General features: G+C 41.2%; 1 protein-coding gene across 1 annotated transcript; it reads left to right on the top strand.

The window, feature by feature from the left end:
• Positions 1–2,841: 2,841 nt before the first annotated feature.
• mrc1a (mannose receptor, C type 1a) lies at positions 2,842–21,778 on the top strand. Its single transcript, XM_004546864.3, has 30 exons — positions 2,842–3,026; positions 3,133–3,534; positions 4,789–4,962; positions 6,016–6,171; positions 6,247–6,360; positions 6,473–6,613; positions 6,701–6,880; positions 7,243–7,400; positions 7,481–7,597; positions 7,679–7,794; positions 10,218–10,366; positions 13,761–13,960; positions 14,062–14,177; positions 14,281–14,362; positions 14,457–14,601; positions 14,717–14,755; positions 15,060–15,223; positions 15,360–15,424; positions 15,538–15,638; positions 15,770–15,909; positions 16,064–16,169; positions 16,266–16,432; positions 18,939–19,044; positions 19,768–20,000; positions 20,110–20,275; positions 20,373–20,525; positions 20,612–20,728; positions 20,819–20,977; positions 21,065–21,097; positions 21,188–21,778. Exons 1-30 carry the CDS (start codon positions 2,954–2,956, stop codon positions 21,427–21,429), a joined length of 4,314 nt encoding a protein of 1,437 aa, XP_004546921.1. The 5' UTR covers positions 2,842–2,953; the 3' UTR covers positions 21,430–21,778.
• The last annotated feature ends 16 nt before the right edge of the window (positions 21,779–21,794 follow it).

The raw sequence follows: 21,794 nt of genomic DNA, 5'->3' as shown, positions 1-21,794 counted from the left end.
TGCGACAGACTGGCGACCTGTCCAGGGTGTACCCCGCCTTTCGTCCTATGACAGCTGGGATAGGCTCCAGCGCCCCCCGCGACCCTGAAAAGGATAAGCGGAAGCGAATGGATGGATGGATGGGTTTTAACCCTTTTAATCGCAGTTTAATTACATGAGCGCACCGGGTTTTTTTTAGCCCCAAAAAACAAAAAAACTAAATATTTTCCATAAAAAACATTTGAAGTAATATTTCACTTTTATTATAATTAGGCCTTTGGATGGTCCAAAGATTCGCACCAACATTCGTTTTGATCCAGCATTATTTTTAATGCAGGGGCAAATTAAAAAAAAAACTCACGTCCATCGCCCTAGGGACCGTTTTCTGCCACGCCCCAAAAAGTGCTATAAAAAGATTATATATTCATATTTTTTTCCACTTTAAATTAGCCAATCTTTTAAAACTACTTCTCCCTGAAATATTCATATCAAGTTTTAATTATATTTCGGGGGTTTTAACCCTTTTAATCGCAGTTTAATTACATGAGCGCACCGTTTTTTTTAGCCCCAAAAAACAAAAAAACTATAAATTTTCCATAAAATACATTTGAAGTAATATTTGATTATTGTTATAATTAAGCCTTTAGATGGGTCAAAGATTGGCTCCAACATTCGTTTTGATCCAGCATTATTTTTTTGCAGAACTATAGTAAATTATAATAAAACGGTATACTATGTTTTTAGTTTTCACATACTAAGTGCTTATTACCTCGTTGTTTTCTAAAATAAACTTACAAAAATATGTTAATAACAATACAAGATCACTTTGAACCAGAAAAACATTTATTTGAGAAGGATGAACATGAGCGGTTATGTTGGGAATCGAGGAAGAATATGATTTCCGCTGCCTCCAGCCGGCTGCTTGGAGCGGTCTGCTTACAGCGGTCTGCAGCGGTGGTCCCGGTGTCGTTCCGCGGTGACTCTTCCGGGCCAGTTTGTTTCCCCAGTGTCGGGAGCACAGGCTGGGATCTAAATCACGCACAAACAGTATTCCACAATTTTTATTTTTAGTTACAAACACTTCTTTTTATGACGTTTTACACCTGAAACGTTGGAGGGCTTAGTTCTTTATACAGAAAAGTTACAGCAGGATATAAATAATTATCAGGCAAAATATCCTTCGTTCATTGCAATAATCCTGTCCGAACGTGAGAATAGTCAACATAAAATTTTTCTTACCCTCAAATCGAATAATAAACAAACCAACAACAAATAACTCGCTGCGTCATCGTGACGCATGTTCTTTGTTCGGTCGACATGTCACCACATGTTTGATCGCAAGAGCAATAAATCTGTAGTTTTCTTTTCTAACACTCAACTTGCACGGTAATGCAACAACACAAGTTCTTCATAAAACCAGAACAAACTATAACTCGCTGATTCACCGTGATATGTGTCATGTTCTGTAGCGGAAGCTACCCCGACAGTAGCTACCGCTACATGCACGATCCCACGCGCGATCCCACGCAATCAATCTATTGTTTTCTTTTGTAACCCTCGTCGCATTGCCACTCAATGTAACGATACTAATTTTTAAAATAACGAAAACACTAGTATTTTCCTGCATCATCCCGATGCAGGGGGGAAGAGCGTATTTTGCCATCTGCTAAGAGCTAACGGCTATAGGCTGATAGCATCGCCAACGCGATCGCGGATCATTGTCTGCGAGTGACCAAAATACTTTAAAATATCGCCCTGTTACTGTCTCATCCATCTCCTTTTCGCTTCCAATGTTATAATAAGTGGCAAAGGTGCTTTTTTACCGTTAAACACAATTTGCATAATAATTTGGAACTAATTTTGGACTTGATGCCCTCATATTCTTCCATAAACAAATACACAGGATATGTACCCCTACCTGAGATAATCCACCTCTGACAACAATTTATACTTACACAAAAATCTAGTCTTACTGCCAGTAGATACCAAAGACCTGGTCGCCTACACAGAGCAGAACGAGCACGCAAAACAAAAAAGGGTTGAGAGCAGAGGCAAGCAGCATTAAAAAATCAGATTTATCAGATAAACTAAGGATTAAGACATATAGTAAATGTAAAGTTCAGGTTATTTTAATTTAAAAAAAAACAACATTTAAAGCTTTATTCAGTGTCATGACAAGTGAGCAAAGTGGAAAGCTACCACAGTCATTCTTCATTCTGTATGACTATTGTGTTCCTGACAGAAGTTCAGTTTTAACATTTAAGAAACTTATCTGGATCTATTGGTCTAAGCACCATAACTTGGTGTTTCTGCAGTTTGGAACCAAAGTGGTCAAAGTGCCACTCATTTCCCCCAATAGGAAGCAGGATTTCCTCTTGTCCTCTCTGTCTTCTGATTGGTGTCATTGCTCTACTCTTCAACTAAAGCCTCATAGTACTATCCTGCAAAAACATACATCTTCTCAATCTCCCTTTGAATCTAAATTTAGTCTTGCACAGTGCAATCTGCTCTCAGGGTTCAAGCTCCAGGCACATTTTTAGCACATAATGTCTATTTACAACAGTTTAAAGTCAATGATGAAGTCAATAAAGGGAATTAATCCTGAAAAGGGTGCTTTGTGATATTTAAAAAAAAAACAAAAAAAAAACCTTTTGCTTTCATTATGAGTCTTGCCTGACACTTGAAGTTGACTTTCATTTTCTTGCTGAATGGAGAGGTCAGATTGTTTGTTTCCTACTTCCTGCCTACCCTGCCAAAAGGTCTGCAAAGCTTGTGGAACTTCCAGGAGTTTGACCAGGCGTAACTACTCATGTGACAGGATATCCATCTGTCTGATTAAAAAGGGAAGGCACTGAGTCTCTGGATCACTGTTGCTCCATGTCACACACCTTTGTATACACCAGACCCCTTTGCTCATGACGGGAAATCTCTGCTACAGCCTCATCCAACAGTAACTGCAAACTACACAAGGATAATGTTGCCCTGTTTAAATTTTGCTGTGGTCCTCTGTGTCCTTGTCCAAGTCTTCTGCATCACCGCTGATATAGGTATGTAACACAGAAACATTTTTGTTGGTTAATACACTTGTGGCTTCATTTGAAAAACATATCCCATGGGAATGTGTTGCTGAATTTTCTTTTTGCTCTGCTCCAGACACGAGTAGCTTCCTGATTTTCAATGAAGATCACAACAAGTGCGTAAAGGTGGCGAGTGCCACCTTTATAACAGTGGATGCTTGTAATCCTCATGCCAAAGATCAACAGTTCCGATGGGTCTCTGAGTCTCGTCTCCTCAGTTTGTCCCTTAAGCTGTGTTTGGGTACAACAGCGATAAAAGACTGGGTGAAGGTGCAGCTCGTGGAATGTGATGAGAGCAATGACCTCCAGCATTGGCAGTGTAAGAACGATACCCTCTTTGGCCTAAAAGACCAGGACCTGCACTTAAACTGGGGCAACCGCAATGAGAAAAGCGTCATGATCTACAAAGGTTCTGGGATCTGGAGTCGCTGGAGGATATATGGCACTCAGGGGGACCTCTGTTCAAAGGGATATCAAGGTAGGAATGATGGGCACAAGAGCCTACAAAGATAGCTAAACCTGAGTCTGCTTTAGCTTTGTAGAAAGTTTAGAAATGTGTTTTAGAAGGTCCTTGAACAGTGCATGCTTTAAAGTTGTTGTTTTTGGAATTTGTAAAGTACAATAAAAATTTTCTTACTTCCATTCAAATTACAAATGCAAAATATTACAATCTGTACAAAGCAAACTAGGTTATAAAAGTGCTATGGCTACTGATGAAATTACATTTACCATCTAAATATCTTAAAGTATATGGAAGGTTGTTTTTTTATCTGATCTGAGTACGAAACTTGGCTTGGCTATAATAATATTTATTGGGGATTTTGTAGTTGTCTAGGGAAAGTAACATAGTTCTTATTCTTTCCCCCTTCTTTTTGAATATTTGGACAGAGTATGAATGTTTTAGCACATGTTAGAATATGTCGTTGTTTGGAGTGTAGCATTTGAGGATTTAAGCATTACGAAATTATGTTTTCAACTGCAGGTATAATTTTTAGAAAGATTTTCTTGGACTAGAGGGGAGCTGGTTACAGCATAGCTGTTGAGAAACTTGCTGTTCTTACTAAAAGTGAACACAGTCAGGGATCGCTGGTGAGACTGCATAATTGTCAGTGCAGCACAGATAATAAGCAGTCCTTATGAAGGCACTCTCTGTGCACAGCATAGGCAGCAAGTCTCAACTGTATAACTGGAATCCATGGTGGATAGGTGAAAAACCCACACTTTTTAAAGCTTGGTAACTCAAACAACCAAAAGCTGTATTAAGTTTTAACATCCACCATCACTTTCAGGTCAAGCTAAAACTTTAGACTCATTTATCACACCTGATAACCTATTTGCAAAGTACAAGTATGAGTTTGCGTGCTTTAATGTACTTTTGGTTTGGAGTGATTTGCAGTGATTTGTACTTACCATTTGCAACGTTTGCAGCACTTCCCAACATTCTGGAGCGTTTTGGGAAAAACCCCTTTTCATCATGGGCACGTGTCCATTACAAGCACAAGTTCATTTTCTAAATTTAAATGACTGACTTTAACCAGGGCAAGAAACCGAACACTACTCCTTCTCACTCAGCATCAGTAAACAAACTTGAGGGTAAATTGGCTGAAATCAATTGAATGAAGTTCTAAAAGCTTAAGAAAAGAAACCTAAGAAGTTGGGAGGCAAACTCTCATAATTATCAATCACATGCTGGTGAAATGACTGCACGTCTCCATTATTTGTGTCTCCGCAGAGATATTCACACTAGGAGGAAATGCTTTTGGAACCGCTTGTCAGTTCCCTTTTAAGTTCCACGAGAAGTGGTACGCCGAATGCACTAAAGACGGTCGTACGGATGGACAGCTGTGGTGTGCCACAGAGAGAGATTATGATAAAGTGGGAAAATGGGGACTTTGTCCAACCAGAGGTAAGGAATGAAAAATCTCTTTAACCTGAAAGATGGTCTGATCCAGTCCACTTTACATCTATAATATGAAGACAGGAAGTCCTCCATGGTTACTTTTATTAAATCATGCACAAAAACTTTGTTTTTTATGAAGCATTAAGTGCTGCAGGCCCGTTTTCTGACCCTCTCTGACCTTTTCCTCTCATGGACTGTCAACACAGCACTGTCCTCTGTTTCCTCTTTTCACAGGCTTAAGTTTCCCCTGGCACTGCTCTTAAACTGAGGCAGGAAAGCAACAGCAAAATAAAGGGATCTCCCTTTACCAGACTGCTTTATAAAGTCAGAGTTCCGTCCCATCTGAGGCTGTAGAAGATGTTTCTTAAATTACATACTTTATATACTTTCTTCCTTTAAGTTTTGAAATTCTTATTGATACTTTCTGTTCCTGTATATCAGCTATTCCCAAAATTAAGACTGCTGTGGCCCACCTAAAAACCACAGACTCCCATGGGGCCCACCTTAATCTTTCTTCTAATCAAAATACAAGAAAAATCAGTGTATTTCTTTGAAAATGTTATTCAAAAAGCATAAACAACACAGGCTGTTGGCTATAAATTGCTAATGTTGCCCAATCAGTGTTAAGGCCCACCTGCCACACAAACCTCAGTACTATAATATCACAAACTAACCACCTCTTATTACTAATTTTAATTAACCTTAATTTAAATAAATACATTTATATACATATGTAATTGCATATACTTGTAATTTCAAACTGAATTTCTCTTATTACTGCAGCACCACCTGCAGTACCTTCACCGCCCACCAGGGCCCCCCCAGCTCACACTTCGGGAATCACTGTTATAGATCAACATGTCATCAAAACAGACATGTTTTAAATTGTGATAGCACCCAATCTTCAGTCCATATTCAAACCATGCAGGGTAATAAAAGAAACTGAATCCTTCACTGTGTACTGAAGTCAGGGAGCGTTCAATGAATTTAACTTCCTGATGTAAGTAATTTCCAGCTGTGTAATAATTTATAGCGCTTTGTGTCTTTACCATAATCTAGCATCCTCCAACTGGATCACTGACCCAGTCACAGGGGTTCAGTATCAGTTAAACGCACAGTCAGTGTTGACTTGGTATCAGGCCAGGAAGAGCTGCCAGCAGCAGGGAGCCGACCTCCTCAGCATCGTAGAGCTGCATGAGCAGTCATACATTTCAGGTACATAATCAGCCTTCTATCATCTGTGTTATATTGCTGATGATACATTAATTTCAAATGCATGTGTTGACACAGGGTTAGCAAATCATTTGGGCTCATCTCTGTGGATTGGGCTGAACAGCTTGGATTTTGATAGTGGATGGCAGTGGAGCAACGGAAACCCTTTCAGATATTTAAACTGGGCCCCAGGTTAGTATGTCTTGGTATATGTCATGGAATTGTGTGAGTTTTTTAAATACCTGGAGTACTTCAAAAGTACACCCTTTTATATTTAGCATTAACTAACCTGTGCTTCCCACAGGTCATCCATCATCAAACCCTGGGTTAAACTGTGCAACCCTAAATGCTGCAAAGGCCTCAAAGTGGGAGAGCAGCGTGTGCAGCAAGAAACTTGGTTACATTTGTCGTAAAGGAAACGCTACCAGTCTGCCCCCACCATCGAGTAAATTTCCATTTATTATGAGTCCATATCTTTACAATACAAACCTAGAAAGAGTTTGTTCTTAGCCCTTCTGGTCTCTGTCCACAGCCAAACAGCCTGGCTTTTGCCCCAATCACTGGGTTCACTATGCAGGAAACTGCTACTATCTGGTGAGGACTGCAGAGATGTGGAGTAATGCTTTAGCTGCATGCCGCAAAGAAGGAGGAGATCTTGCCAGCATACATAACATAGAGGAGCAGAGCTTCATTATTTCTCAATCTGGATACAGTAAGTGTACAAGAAGATAACAACAAATAACAATATCCTGCTAAAGTACTGAAATATCAGAAAGTAAGTACTCTATCGTGACGTGGAATAGGCCTACCTATTACCTACCTACCTATAAATGAAAAGAAATAATTTTACATTTTGAGAAAATATGAAACTAGCCTTGAGCTAATTAGCTTAGCATAGCATTAGCTAGGTTGTACAGTATGAGCTTTGTAACAAACTATAGCTGGCAGCACCTCCAAACCAGACTAAATAAATAAATTTGTGACGTTCATTAAACAATTCTATTATAAAAACAGCCTGAAAGAGTAAGGAGACATATATGACCACTTTCCGTCTCTATATACTTCAAACCTCAGTGCCGACAGATGTGCTCTGGATTGGCATGAATGACCAAAAGAACCAGATGCTCTTTGAATGGTCCGATCACTCACATGTCACCTTTACCCAGTGGCAGAGTGATGAGCCCTCTCATCTCACCAGCTTCCAAGAGGACTGTGTCCTGATTCAAGGAAAGGTAGCACAAATTCTTGCAAAACCACAATCAATTCTGTTATAAAGTTACAACTCTAAGACCCCTCTGTATTTCTTATACAGGATGGTAAGTGGGCAGATCACACTTGTGAGAAGTTGCATGGATATATGTGCAAGAAGAAGGCCTCGGCTAAACCAATTGGAGGCAGTCTAGCAGAAGTCAACAAAGGGTGCACTCTTGTGAGTTATGTCCTCTCCTTTAAATACAGGTGCAATTTAACAGAAAAGCCTTTATTCATCATTTTTTTCCCCTTTTTTTAGGGATCAATCAGGTTTGGTTCATACTGTTATAACATCGGAGCTGAGAAAAAAACCTTTGAAGAGGCAAAGCAGGCATGCTCAGGGGCTGGTGCGAACCTGGTGGATGTGTCTGATAGGTATATTTCATGTTTAGATGTTTTGTATTAGTTCAAATACCAAATATCCATTCATCTCTCCATCCATTTTGTTCAGCTTATCTGGGGCAGAAGCCCAAGCAGAGAAGCCCAGACCTTCCTCCTCCAGCTTGTCTGGGGGAACAACAAGGCATTCCCAGGGCAGCCCAGAGATATAACCTCTCCAGCGTGTCCTGGGTCTGCCCCGGGGCTTCTTCCTGGTGGGAGATGCCCATAAAACCTCACCCAGGAGGTGCCTAGGAGGCATCTTTGTCAGGTGCCCGACTCACCTCAGCTGGCTTCTTTCGATCTCGAGGAGAAGCGGCTCTACTCTGAGCCCCTCCCAAATCGCCGAATTTCTCATCCTATCTCTAAGGGAGAGGCCAGCCACCCTTTGGAAGAAGCCCATTTCTGCCGCTTGTATCCGAGATCTCATTCTTTCGGTCATTACCCGAAGCTCGTGACCATAGGTGTGGGTAGGGCCGTAAATCGACCAGTAAATTGAGAGCTTTGCTTTTACACTCATCTCTCTGTTAACCACAACAGATCGGTACAGTGTCTGCATCACTGTGGCCGCTGCACCAATCCGTCTGTTGATCTCCCGCTCCCTTCTCCCGTCACTTGTGAACAACACCCTGAGATACTTAAACTCCTCCACTTGGGGCAGGAACTCGTCCCTAACCCGAAGTGGGCACTCCACCCTTTTCCGGCTGAGGACCATGGCCTCAGATTGGGAGGTGCTGATTCTCATTCCCACCACTTCACACTCGGCTGTGAATCGTTCCAAGGTGAGCTGGAACCCCATCACCAGATGAAGCCAACAGAATCACATCATCTGCAAAAAGCAGAGATGAGATCCTGAGACCACCCAAGTGAAAGCCTTCCACCACTTGGCTACGCCTAGAAATTCTGTCCATAAAAATAATGGACAGAATTGGTGACAAAGGGCAGCCCTGGCTGAGCACATCACCCACCAGGAACGACTTCGACTTATTGCCGGCTATGTGGACCAAGTTCTTGCAACGGTTGTATAAGGACTGAATGGCCCGTAGCAATGGGCCAGACACCCCATACTCCCGGACCACCACCCACAGGACCCCCCCCGAGGGACACGGTCGAATGCCTTTCCCAGGGAGGCTGAGGAGTGTGATTCCCCTGTAGTTGGAACACAGCCTCCGGTCCCCTTTCTTAAAGATGGGAAGCACCACCCCGGTCTGCCAGTCCAGGGGTACTGCCCCTGATCTCCACACAACATTGTAGAGGCATGTCAACCAAGATAGCCCTACAACATCCAGAGCCTTCAGAAACTCGGGACACCGCTTTCTCCTCCTGAGTCGACTGACGGTTTGCCAGAATCTCTTCAAGGCAGTCCAAAAGTCTTTTTCCATGGCCTCTCCGAACTCCTCCCACACCCGAGTTTTTGCTTCAGCCACCACCCGCTTAAGTCCAATAACAAAACAAGTGACGTGAGCATTGAAGTCTCCCAGTAGGACAACAGACTCTCCAGGAGGACCACCCTCCAGTACCCCACCCAGGGACTCCAAGAAGGCTGGGTACTCTGAACCACCAATCGGCGCATAAGCACAGACGACGGTCAGGACTCGTTCCCCGACCTGGAGGTGAAGGGAAAAAACCCTCTCGTCCACTGGGAGAAACCCCAACATACCGGCAGCAAGCCAAGGGGATACCAAGATACCCACCCTGGCCCGCCACCTCTCACCAGGGGTAACTCCAGACTGAGACAGAGTCCAGCCCCTCTCCAGGAGGCTAGTTCCAGAGCCCAAGGTGTACGTTGATGTGAGCCTGACTATATCTAACCGGTACCTCTCAACCTCACGCACTAACTCAGCCTCCTTCCCCACCAGAGGGGTGAAATTCTGTGTACCAATTGCCAGTCTTGGTAGCCGGGGATCGGTCCTCCGCTCCTGGCCGCCGCCCGGCTCACAATGCACCCGGCCCCCACGGTGCCTCCTGTGGGTGGTGGGCCTGCACCACCTTTGCTTTTTGTTCTATTGGTAGACCATACATTTTCAATATTGTGCAATAATTTTCATTTACGTAGTCATTAGAAGTTGAAACTAGATTAAAATTGGATTGCACAGTCCTTGCTCATATCATTACTCAATTCTTGAGGAACATGGTTTCAGTTCTTTCTTCAGTTTTTTTTTTGTTTGTTTTTTTATAGGGGATGCAAAAGAAATCACTGGACAAGGGTAGCTTTACTAGAGCTCTGATCACTTGATCGTGATCGCCTACTTTTACATAAAAATCCTTTAATATTAGAGCCTTCATCAGACTAGTATGGACAGTACTGAACCATGACATGAAAATTTGTTTGTCTGTTTTGGACTTTACAACTATTCCACACTTAATTCTAATGCAGAAATGTCACACATATGCCAAACTTTGTGTATGTTTTCATGCAGATATGAGAATGCTTTTCTGGTCAGTTTGGTGGGCTTGAGACCAGAGAAGTACTTCTGGACAGGCTTATCGAACACAGAAGACAGAAACATGTTCAAATGGATGACTGAAAGAGCGGTCACGTTCACTAATTTCAATGTGGGAATGCCAGGTACACCTTAGACTCTTTAACCTTATACACTCTTTAACTTATTACAATCCAGAGTCAGTTTTGATGTGTGTTTGGCATCACTGTCCTGTTGGAATACCCATTTGTGCCCAAGTTTGTGTCCATCTAGCCAATGATTTGAGAAGTTGTAGAATTTGGAAGAATTCACCCTTTGTGTAATGTAGCAGAACCATTGTCAGCAAAACAGTCCTAGAGCATATAGAGCATGTTGCTACCACCACCATGCTTGGCAGTTGATACAGTGTTCTTAATTTACTCCTCCCCTTTACTCCTATTATTTTGGCTGAATAGTGGACAGCTTCAAATTTTAGTCGAGCTTGAAGGTGCTGATTTCTGAAACTGGCTTCACTATTGACAGTGAAGCTGGGATTACAGCAGTTTCCAGTTCATGTCTTTTTTTTTCTTTTTTTTTTGTCTGTCCCGTTTGGTTCTTTTGCCATCAGAATTATTGTCTAAAGGCGAGGAAAGATGCCCGACGGATTTACTTTACCAAATTGACCATCCCAGCCTTGCCGTAATGGTCTATTTGATTCACCTTTTATTGTTTATTTTATTTATTTTTTATTTTCACTTGCTAGATTCGGGACAGACTTGAATGAGGAAAAGAAAAGGGAGAAAGGAAGAGGGGGAAAAAACAGCAGAGAAGAGGGACGGGGATAAAGGGCAAAAAAACAAAAACCAACTAAATAAGCAGACAAAAAAAAATACATATATCAATCACCTGGATCACCTGTTGAGAAAGAAAAAAGAAAACAAGCAGAAGAAAATGAGAGCAATACAATAAACAACATCAAGATGATCTATGGGAATATAACAGTAAATACTAAATATTAAACATTATTGTGCAGCACGTAAGATCGACAGCGCACAGTGTGCTTTGAGGTAGGAGCCAAAAAGGGTGTATGTGTGTGTGAGCACCCGTGTGTACACCTGTGAGCATGGACACGCTTGTATTTAAAAGGTTCCTTCATGTAATGATCTGCTAGAGGGTGTGGGGAGCCACAGCTCCGTCCACCAGGGCATGAAGCAGGTATGGAGGAGATCAAAACTCCAGACATCCAGAGGCCCCCAGTTTCCAGTTCATGTCAATATTCAGTCTTGGTTGTTCCTAGCTTGTTCCTGAACTAACTAAATTTCCTCTCAATTGAGGGAGAAAGTTAGGGTCTTCTTCCAGATTTTGGCAATGTGGTGACCAGTGTTGGGACTAACGCGTTATTAAGTAACGCGTTACAGTAACTACGTTATTATTGTGGTAACGAGCACGGTAACTAGTTATTATGCCAAAATCAGGAACGCGTTAGTCGTTACTGGGATTTAGATAGGGTCGTTACTCGTTACTTCGTGTGGTGGCTATCGCGGAGCTTCCACAGATTCAGTAACATTAGCAAGTGGTGGAGGCAGCAGGTGGATGAAGGAAAAGGGAGGCAGAAGGAAAAGAGACCCGAGGCGGCCACCGGTCCAAGTGTGAATTGAACTTCAGGTAAGAAGTTATGACCTGCAGTCTCTCTGGGTCAGATATAAACCAAGTTTAGGTGGAGTTTATTTTCGTTATTCTGACTTTTTCCGTACTGCGTGCTAGCTAGCATGACGGGGTTTCTATACAGCTGGGTGGTGCTATGATGTTAATGATGTTGAACTTTATTTTGTTCATAAGTTATTAGAGTTGCCAACCGTCCCGTCTGGTATTCAGAGAAAATATTACGCGTTTCTTATTGAGGTGAAAAGGAACAGTTTGTCCCGTAATTCAGCTACAATGAAAAAGGCACAAAGCTGGAGTTATTCTGTGTCTTTGCTGCACAGCTGCCTATTCTTCTTTCATTCTCCCCCCTCCCTCTCCCGTTTCTACTTCAGTCATGAAAACTGATCAATGATCAGCTGATCGGCTCTCTTGTTTGTTTATCGCCCACTTTGCGCCGAAAGAGGAAACCAGAGGATGTCGCGCTAAACAACAGCAGCACGTTTAAGCTTGATCAGCTGTTGTTAGAATTTAATATTAATTTCTAGTATCAGCTGATGTTTGCTGGAGCCACAGCTGTAAAAGCTGCTGGTCATGATATGGCTTGGTTATCTGGTGAGAGGGAAACATGAAGATGAAACCAGGAGATGTCCTTACTGGATCATCAGAGTTGAACAGGTGATGGAGAAACAGGTTTACCTTTTAGGTGACATGAATGAGTTGAAGGGAAGTTATGAACTATTTCTGAGAGATAAATAACACCAGGATCCTTTTTTAGGTAGCTGACAGCTGGTAACTGTGCAGGGGCGGATCTAGCAAAGTGTGGCCAGGGGGGCATGTAGGGTGTGATGGCTGCACTTACAGCCACACAGTGGTAATATCACCATGTTAGTGGTCTTTTTTGGACTTTAACCTGTGCCTAAGTTTCCTTCACTGCTCGGTCCATCACATAGGGCATTAACGGGGAAAGGGGGGCACAAAGAAATACTTTTCTTTCTTATTCTCATTTAAAATGTCTAGCTTTTAAAAAAATAATTATCTGAATCTTACAACAAACGATTGATAGATTGATGCATATATACCATCAAAACAGTGAACATCACTGTCACAACAGCGTTTGTTTTCATTCAAAGGCTTTAAGATTTTTCCTATAATGGTGGGCCAGTCTCTAGTCAAAATGTCCGGGCCAATTTTCTGTCCCAGTCCAGCTCTGTATGCAGCTCATTTGCAGTCTGGTGTCATCTTCCTATTCAGAAGGCAGAATTTCTGAGTTCTGAGTACAATCAAAGCACCACGACTGCAGTTTTTGTGTTGGATGTAAAAGGCGCACATGACGCTGTGACGTAGGCTAGAATCATGGCAGTAGTCAACGACGGTCCAGGTGCGGGATTTCTCTCGTGGAAATATGCACATTATCTTTTCCTTTCTATTGGTAGGTGGCACAGTGCACTGTGGCAAGTAAGCAAGCTAGAAGACTGGCAAAGTTATGGAAGCAACACATTAACAAGAGAATTCTGAGTAAAACCAAAGTTACTTTCCCTAGTAACTAGTTACTTTGAAAGTAACGAGTAACTTGAAGTAACTGAGTTACTTTTGAGAGAAGTAACTAGTAATGTAACTAAGTTACTATTTTAAAGTAACTTACCCAACACTGGTGGTGACACAGCTGAATAACTTGTGATTAAGCTAAATCATTTAAACTGATATTCTCGGAATCTGAAGTTGTTTAGAGACAGACCTTCCCAATCTACAGTTCTCCTTCTTCACTTCACTTGGTCTTTGCCATTGTTCTGAGAATGCTGTCATGATAATCATTGTCATGTAATTCATGATCACTAATGAGAAGTTATGCTCAACATAGTTTCTTTTCTGTATTAGATTGAATCTAATCCGTATGCTTTTATCTTACTCTAATAAAAGACAGAAAACAAGGATGTGTTGCCATGACAACTGGAGTTTTTGCTGGACTATGGGATGTTGTCAGCTGCAGTAACAAGGAGAAGTATATTTGCAAGAAACGTGCTGAGGGTGTGCAGACAACAACAGCTCCACCCACCACTCTGGCCGCGGCCTGTGCTTCTGAGTGGACCCCGCTCAGCAAAGGGAACAAATGTTTCAAAGTAGGAGCACAAACTTAAGAACAATAACAAATTTGTGCCGTTTCAGTAATAAAACACTGGCTTCCCCCCCCCCCCTTTTTTTTTTTCACTCCTTAATAAAGGCGTACAAGAAACGTCAAGAGGAAAAGAAGACTTGGTCTGAAGCACGGGACTTCTGCAGGGCCATTGGCGGGGACCTCATAAGCTTACACAGTCATCAGGAATGTAGAGAGCTCAAGTATGTTTACTTGCACTAGCTAACAGCTTGCATATCTCAGAATTCATACTGGGTAAATCAACAAGTCAGATAATCAGTGCTTGTGTTTTTTACTTTCATACAGTGTCTACTACAGTGAAAAATTCTGGATAGGCCTCAGCTTACAGGGAACCAATGGAGGTTTTGTCTGGAGTGATGGATCACCGGTATGTAGAAATTCAGAATAATCAGGAAAAGTTTTAATTATTACTGCTCTCATTTCCTGCCTAATTATGTATCTTTGTAAAAACTTTGACCTAGTTTGACTTTGAGAACTGGGGCTATGGAGAACCAAATAACCACAATGACAACGAGCACTGTACAGAGATGGACCTTAACTTAAGAATGAGGTGGAATGATCGACACTGTGATGCCTACAATAGCTGGATTTGCCAGTTACGCAAAGGTGAGACAGGCTGATCATATCTTGGAATTTCAGCTCACACAGAGCCAGATTTCCAAACATTTGGTGTTAAATTAAAGCTTGGTAATATTTGTGGGTCTCGTTTATTTATTCTCAGGTGTGACTCCCAACCCCGAGCCTGTGATATCTGTACAAGGTAAGTTTAATTATTGTTCAGAGAAAAGTCTAGTTGATTCAACAGATCTTTTTATTTCACTGAGAAATACAGTTTAGGTCAGTTGATTCACCACTTCTGTCTAGACTCAACGATGCCCTCTGCTATTTCATTGATTGGTCTAAAATGTAAATTATACCTCATTAATTCATTTATGGTTCTTTGAGTCTAAACCCTAAGGATTCTTTAATATTTCTGCCTTTTTTCTTTTCATAAATCAACTTAAAGATTTACAAAGCTGCCTGCATGACTGAACTCCCAATGACTGTTTTTGCTCTCTTTGCAGAATACAACACCACAGACGATGGATGGCTTCTATACAATGACAGCCAGTATTACCTGAACATGAACAAACAGAGTATGGAAGCAGCCAGAGCCTATTGCAAAAAAAACTTTGGTGAACTTGTAGTCATCACAGGAGAGAGCGAGAGAAAGTTCCTTTGGAAACAGGCAAGAAATATAGAATACATTTCCAAACCTGATAAATCAAATCAGGACCTTTGTGCATTTTGTTTAAATTCTAAAATCCACAGAGTCTCTTTTTCCTTTTCCTCCTAATATAAAGTCGCATTTTATGTTTCAACAGATTTCTAGAGGAACACAAGGACAGTACTACATCGGCCTGATAGTGAATTTAGATAAATCGTTTAGGTAAATCAAAATGCATTATTTACAAAAAAAAAAACACTAGCTGTTTACAAACAACCTTCATCAAATGTTTAGGATTCTTGATAACTTGTTAATTCTCTTCTTTTCATTTTAAGCTGGCTTGATGGCACCCCTGTAACTTACACCGCATGGGAACACAATGAGCCCAACTTTGCCAACAATGATGAAAACTGTGTGACTATGTACAACAGCATGGGTGAGTCTAATACAGAGAAAATCTATATTGTAATTTATGGTAAATGTTAGTAAAAAATTAATCCCTAAATCCCTTGAAATGATTTGAAATTCAATTCAATTCATAATTTTCTGTAAATTCTTAACATGTAGGGTACTGGAATGATATTAACTGTGGTATTGAGCTTCCGTCGATATGTAAGAGAAGCAACAGTTTTATCAATACAACAATGGCCCCGACCACAGCTCCCAAAGGAGGATGTGCTCCAGAGTGGCTAGCTTTCCAAGGAAAGGTAAATACATATGTACTACACAGATTATTCCAGGTAAATGTCTTTAATTAAACAAACAAATAAATAAAAAGTATGGAAAAATATCCTGGCCAAGTTGATTTCTGCCCATTTGTTATTTCAGTATAAACGCCCTGATTACATTTTATTTACACAGTGCTACAAATTTGTTGTGGGGAATCACAAAAACTGGCACGATGCCAGGACACACTGCATAAACCAGGGAGGAAATCTGCTTTCTATAACCAGTGAGAAAGAGCAAGGTGAGTGACAGGAGTGTTGCAAAGTGCAGTTCATGTTTAAACATATCGTCTGATTTTCATGTGTCACTAAATTACATTGCAATAATTCCTTTCTAGCTTTCCTAACAACACAGATGCTGAACTACAAGGAAGATTTTTGGATTGGTATGAATGATGTCAACTGGGAGATGCGCTTTGTGTGGACAGATGGGAAAAGTATTTCCTACACCAACTGGGCCTTAGGGGAGCCAGCATCAGCACCTCCAGGAAGATATTTTCATGAGGTTTTTCTGAGAATTTTTTCTCTCCCTCACACGCTTTAATTTAGAAAAGACATTGAATTAGACTGAGTGCTGCCTATCCAGACAGCTAATATTAAATAAACAGTTTAGTTTAACAGTATGGCACATGTATGTGCCCCAGATGTTCCCAGTCACCTTAGCACATGATTAGGAAGAAGTCTAATATGATATTCAAAAGATCACTTTTAATCACTGAAATGGTAGTATTTCTTTGTTATCCCATGCTTCCAAGTCAAGGTTTGGTCTAATGAACATATACAATATTTAAAATCTTTGTTTCATAATCAGTACTATAGAAAGAAAAAAACAACAGCAGCTATGTTTCCAGTTATCGAGTTCAGGAGTCTCTCGCAGCTCCCACAGGGTCAGAGGCGGGCACACAGTGGCCTTTGCTGGGTGAAGAGACACAGAGAGGTGGACATCCGTGCTCACAGTCAATTTAGAGTCATCAGTTAACCTAACCTGCCTGCAGAGCATGCAGGCAGACACAGCACCACTTGTATCTACTTTTAGTTAAATAAGTAATAGGGGTGCAACGATACACAAAATTCACGGTTCGGTTCGGTTCGATACTTTGGTGTCACGGTTCGATATTTTTTCGATACAAAAAAATGTTCATGCCTTTTTAATTTGTCATTTATTAAAATTATAAATATATATTTTAACTCAAAAGTACAGTTTTTAAATTTAACCCTAACCCTTGTGCGTGTTTTTTATTTTGACAGCGAATGCGCACCTGCGGACCACTTATGTGCAGCCCTGGTTATTTAGCTCGTCATATTGCAGCCACAGAAATTCTTTTGTCCATGAAACCATAAAGCTGCACTTTCTTTTTGCCTTATAGTCTGATTTGTCATAACTTCTCCGTTTTGTGGTAAGCTTTTCTTTGGCTGTCACTTCTTCACCCTGACCTGTCTTATTTGGCTCAGCAGAACTGAAATATATATCTGTCTGTGAAGGTTCTCAGTCATCCAGGTCATCGTAGTCAAATATATATTCTGCTGCTTTTACACGCGCACTCACATAAGCTCAGCGATTCTCTGCGCGATCAACCTCTCACATGTTTAAGCTGCGGGAGATTTCACTTGTCATGTTTGCATAGTAAGCTAACGATTAATAAGACGATGTCAGAGGAATTGGTGCACAAATTATCATCACTCACAGATCAGTGCTGTCGCTCTCTATACACAGTTCGCGCGATTGCAAAGCGAAAGCAAAAAAACAAGCGCAAATTCAAACGCGATTTCAATATGTCACATATTGACAGTGGCTCACCGATGCCAATGACATAATTACCCAGCTACATTTCCGAAAGAATGCAAAAGCATTGACATATATTTTTCCTTCCTACAATAGCCCGACGGGCAGGGCAGAGATAGATTTTGGTAGCCCGACTGAAAAAAATCGCTAGCTCCAGGACGTTGGGCTAGCGATATTGCGAGCCCTGTATCTGATTGAGGAATCACTCATCTTTGGAAAAGAGAGTTTATTACAGAGAAATGTCTCTTTCCAAAATAAAAGCTATACTATCCGCTTCTTCTGGGCTATATTCTCAGCAGCATAAGGAGAATCATGTGCTAACAGCTGTCTAAATGACTCGGCTAAAGTTAGTAGCATGCTTGTTGTTTTTGTCTTTGCACTAGGATGATGTCGGCGTAAATGTGCAGTCATATTCGTTGTGTTCCCACTAGTGCTTTCAGGTTAATCTCGTTGAAATGACCTTAACGCCACAACACGGCAAATCTCCGTTAACGAGCTACCGCCGATCGCCCGTGCATGGGGCTAGACGGCCAACACGTTAACGAGCTAACTGCGTTAACGCACTAGTTCCCACCCATGTAATTGAGCATTGCATGGCACATCCAACATACTGTTTTACTTTAGTCCATGACTCGCTTACCTTCAGGGTCATACGTCACATGAAAACCAAAATAATTCCAAACGCCAGATCTGAATGAGGGTGGGGGAGGTCCATGTTGTAAGGAGAGCTTAACTTCTGTCTCGCTAGCTTGCCCTGCGCTCTTCCTTCTGACTATGCTGTCTGTGTTGAGCGCTCAGTGAATCTGCGTTCGACTACTCCGCCTAGGCTGCATTGTCGACCCTAGGCGGAGTAGTCGAACGCAGATTTACTGAGCACTCAACACAGACAGCATCGTCAGAAGGAAAGTTGATAAAATAAATTACAAATGTTGTATTGTTCGATACATATGCGTACCGAACCGAAAGCACTGTATCGAACGGTTCAATATCGATACGAATATCGTTGCACCCCTAATAAGTAAATCTGTAAACTCTTTTACTCCACCAGCCATTCTTCCTCCATCACACAGTGATTACACAGATTATGTGTGCATGCCCCAGTGGTAATATTTATGTAAGACCAATAAGGCAAACATTTACTTACTCAAACGGTGTGTAAAAAGAAATGTCAGCATACTATCATCATAATACAATCAATGGAAACAAACCTTTTTTTTCTGCTTGACAGTCCTATGACTGCGTGATCATGATGGGCACCAGTGCCAGAAAAACTGGATACTGGAAGGTGGATGACTGTCAGTCAGATTATGGCTTCATCTGTAAAAGAAAAATTGGTGAGTAACAAACTGACGAGGCCACACTATCAGTAAAGCATGCTGTTAAATTTGAAGCCGCTCTCTATTATCCTTATCCTTAAATGTATTATGCAACTCACCTCTATGAGTCACAAGATCAAGCTTCAGACAACTTTTTTAACTCTTGGATCTGTGTGATGTCAGTGACTAACCCTAATATGGTCATGTTGCCTATGGCCACAATAGCCCTAGTAACAGTCAGCCAATCAGAACAATCAGTTTACAGTTAGCTTAACAATACCCAGCATAAACAAAAATGATTTCAACATTTAAATTATTTAAAAGTGTGACTTGTCATGAATTGTTGAATGAAGGCAGTTGAGAGGACGCTGAATCATGATGTTGAAACAGGCATTACAACAGAAATGCGTCATTACACTGCATGAAAAACAAAAGAAAAACACACAGAGAATGGCTAGGAGCCAAACAGGAAGCACAACCAGAAGCAAAACAGGTGATCTGACAAAAAAAGACGGGAGTCAAAACAGGACTCTGTATACACAGGGGGCTGCTGAGGATGAAGAAGGTCAAAGTACAGGAGCAAGTAATCAAACAGAAGTGAAAACAATGAGAGAAACAGGAGGGGTGAAAAAGCAAAGTGGAAAATAGTTCAGTTTTGTGTAATCGAACTTGAGTTGCAGAGACCTTACGTAGACATTTCTTGTGACTGTGATTACCAGCTAATGTGTGTCATTTACTCAGATTCACAAATTGCTGTCAAACCCACAACTGTGTCACCAAAGACCTTCTACAAGCTCGGCAATGACTCCTACAAAGTGGTGACCCAGAAAATGCGCTGGGATGAGGCCAGGAGGCAGTGCCAAGCAGATGATGCAGAGCTGGCTAGCATCCTGAGCCCCGTAGCACACGCATACGCCACCTTGCAGATTCTCAAGCTCAACGAGCCTTTGTGGATTGGCCTCAACAGCAATGTGGTAGGGGTCTACCTGTTACAGCTTATTGCTGGTTCAAGCAGGATTTCAAGTTGAGATTTTGACCTTGTTTCTAGCTCTGTGTCAGTTTTCAACGATTTTATTTTTTCAGACTGGTTTTCACTTCAAGTGGGTGGATAACTGGGCTCTGTCATACACCAAATGGGGCAAAAATGAACCTAAAAATAACTACGCCTGTGTGTATGTAGATGTGGACAAAACATGGAAGACTGCACCATGTACCAATACCTATTATTCCCTTTGCAAAAGGTCACAAGGTGAGACATTCTGTGTTTTACACTTTGTACACACTCACTATGCAAAGTTAGCAGGCAGCTCATAAGACTGGCATAAAACCTGCTCCTTCTTTTTCAGTTGTAGCTCCCACTGCTCCCCCGCAGCTTCCTGGAGACTGTCCACAATCAACAAGCAGGAGAACATGGATACCTTTCAGAGGCCATTGTTATTCCTTCTTCAGCTCAGTGACCAACGACTGGGCCCACGCCTCAATTGAATGTATAAAAATGGGTAAGTTACAAATAATTCAACGTAAACAGAGAATTATGTCCATGTTTATAACCTTTAGCTTTTAACTGTCGTACCATGTTTATCAGGTGCTTCTCTAGTGAGTATTCAGGACCCTATTGAGAGTAAATTCATAGAAGAGAATGTGGAGATTCTCCAGGACAGTGCCAAAACCTTTTGGATTGGCATGTACAAGACCCATGAAGGTGAGGTTAACTTCAGCATAATATATACATGTATATACACACCGACACATTGGATATGTGTTGATAAATTAACATGTGTCTCCGCTTCAGACAAGTGGATGTGGATCGATGACAGCCCTTTGGACTATACCAACTGGAAATCAGGAATGCCACAGTCAGAGTCGTGTGTGTACATCAGTTCTTACACTGGTCTGTGGAGTACGAGAGAGTGCAGAAGGTCATTTTCTTTCATCTGCAAAACACCAAAAGGTAACTTAAAGAAGCTTTTTTTAAAAAAATATATTCAAATAAGCCTTGTATGTATTTACTGATTTATTTACTGATTTATCATTTTAGTTATTAAACCTACAGAAAAGCCTCCATTTGTTGGTAAGTTGTTAAAAATATATAACATATATTTTTTAATTTTTCAAATCTGAGTAAATTCACTGCTCCAACTTTACATTTTTGCCTCCTCAGCCCACGTCGTCCAGGAAACTACACACGGGTCCGCTGGCATCACTGTGGCTATAGTATTAATTGTAATCGCCATAGTTGGACTTGGTGCCTTCCTCCTGTTCCGTAAAAGGATACCTAGGATACCTGCCCCCACCCTGGGAGAATCCACCTTTGACAACAAGTTATACTTCAACAATCCAAACCGAGCAGCGGTGGACACCAAAGGGCTGGTTGCGAACATAGAACAGAATGAGCAAGCATAGAAAGGCAGGAGAGGATTGGCAATCAACCCCATGAAAATTAGATTTCTGTTTTCATTTTATGTTTATATTTTGGATCACTTCTATGGAAACTGGAACTGTTTGGTGGGGGGGGGGTTGGTTTGTTTGTTTTGGGTGGGGGTTTGAGGCAATTGTACGATTTGTATCAAAAATAGTGATTACAAATTATTGCGTTTTTGTTTTTCATGATAATGTAAAATGTGAAATGTGTACAAATTTTTTTGTTTTGTTTTAATGAATGATGAGAATGACAAAAAGTGAATTTTAGTGCTATTTGACAAATCTTTTTATGGCATTTAAATCAAAGCCTGATTAAAAAAATATGAAAAGATGAAGAAAAAATTACA

The sequence above is a fragment of the Maylandia zebra genome, linkage group LG9 (genome assembly GCF_041146795.1).
Source record: "Maylandia zebra isolate NMK-2024a linkage group LG9, Mzebra_GT3a, whole genome shotgun sequence".
Lineage (NCBI taxonomy): Eukaryota > Metazoa > Chordata > Actinopteri > Cichliformes > Cichlidae > Maylandia > Maylandia zebra.
Note: the sequence above shows the minus strand (reverse complement) of the source record. Positions and strands in the feature narration are given on the sequence as shown.

What these genes read in the sequence shown, in the direction of transcription:
- mrc1a (XM_004546864.3), top strand. Translation starts at nt 2,954, where the DNA reads ATGTTGCCCTGTTTAAATTTTGCTGTGGTCCTCTGTGTCCTTGTCCAA. An exon ending in TGAGCAGTCATACATTTCAG is followed by an intron (nt 6,172 to 6,246) that starts GTACATAATCAG and finishes GTGTTGACACAG; the next exon opens with GGTTAGCAAATCATTTGGGC. An exon ending in AAGGGAACAAATGTTTCAAA is followed by an intron (nt 13,961 to 14,061) that starts GTAGGAGCACAA and finishes TCCTTAATAAAG; the next exon opens with GCGTACAAGAAACGTCAAGA.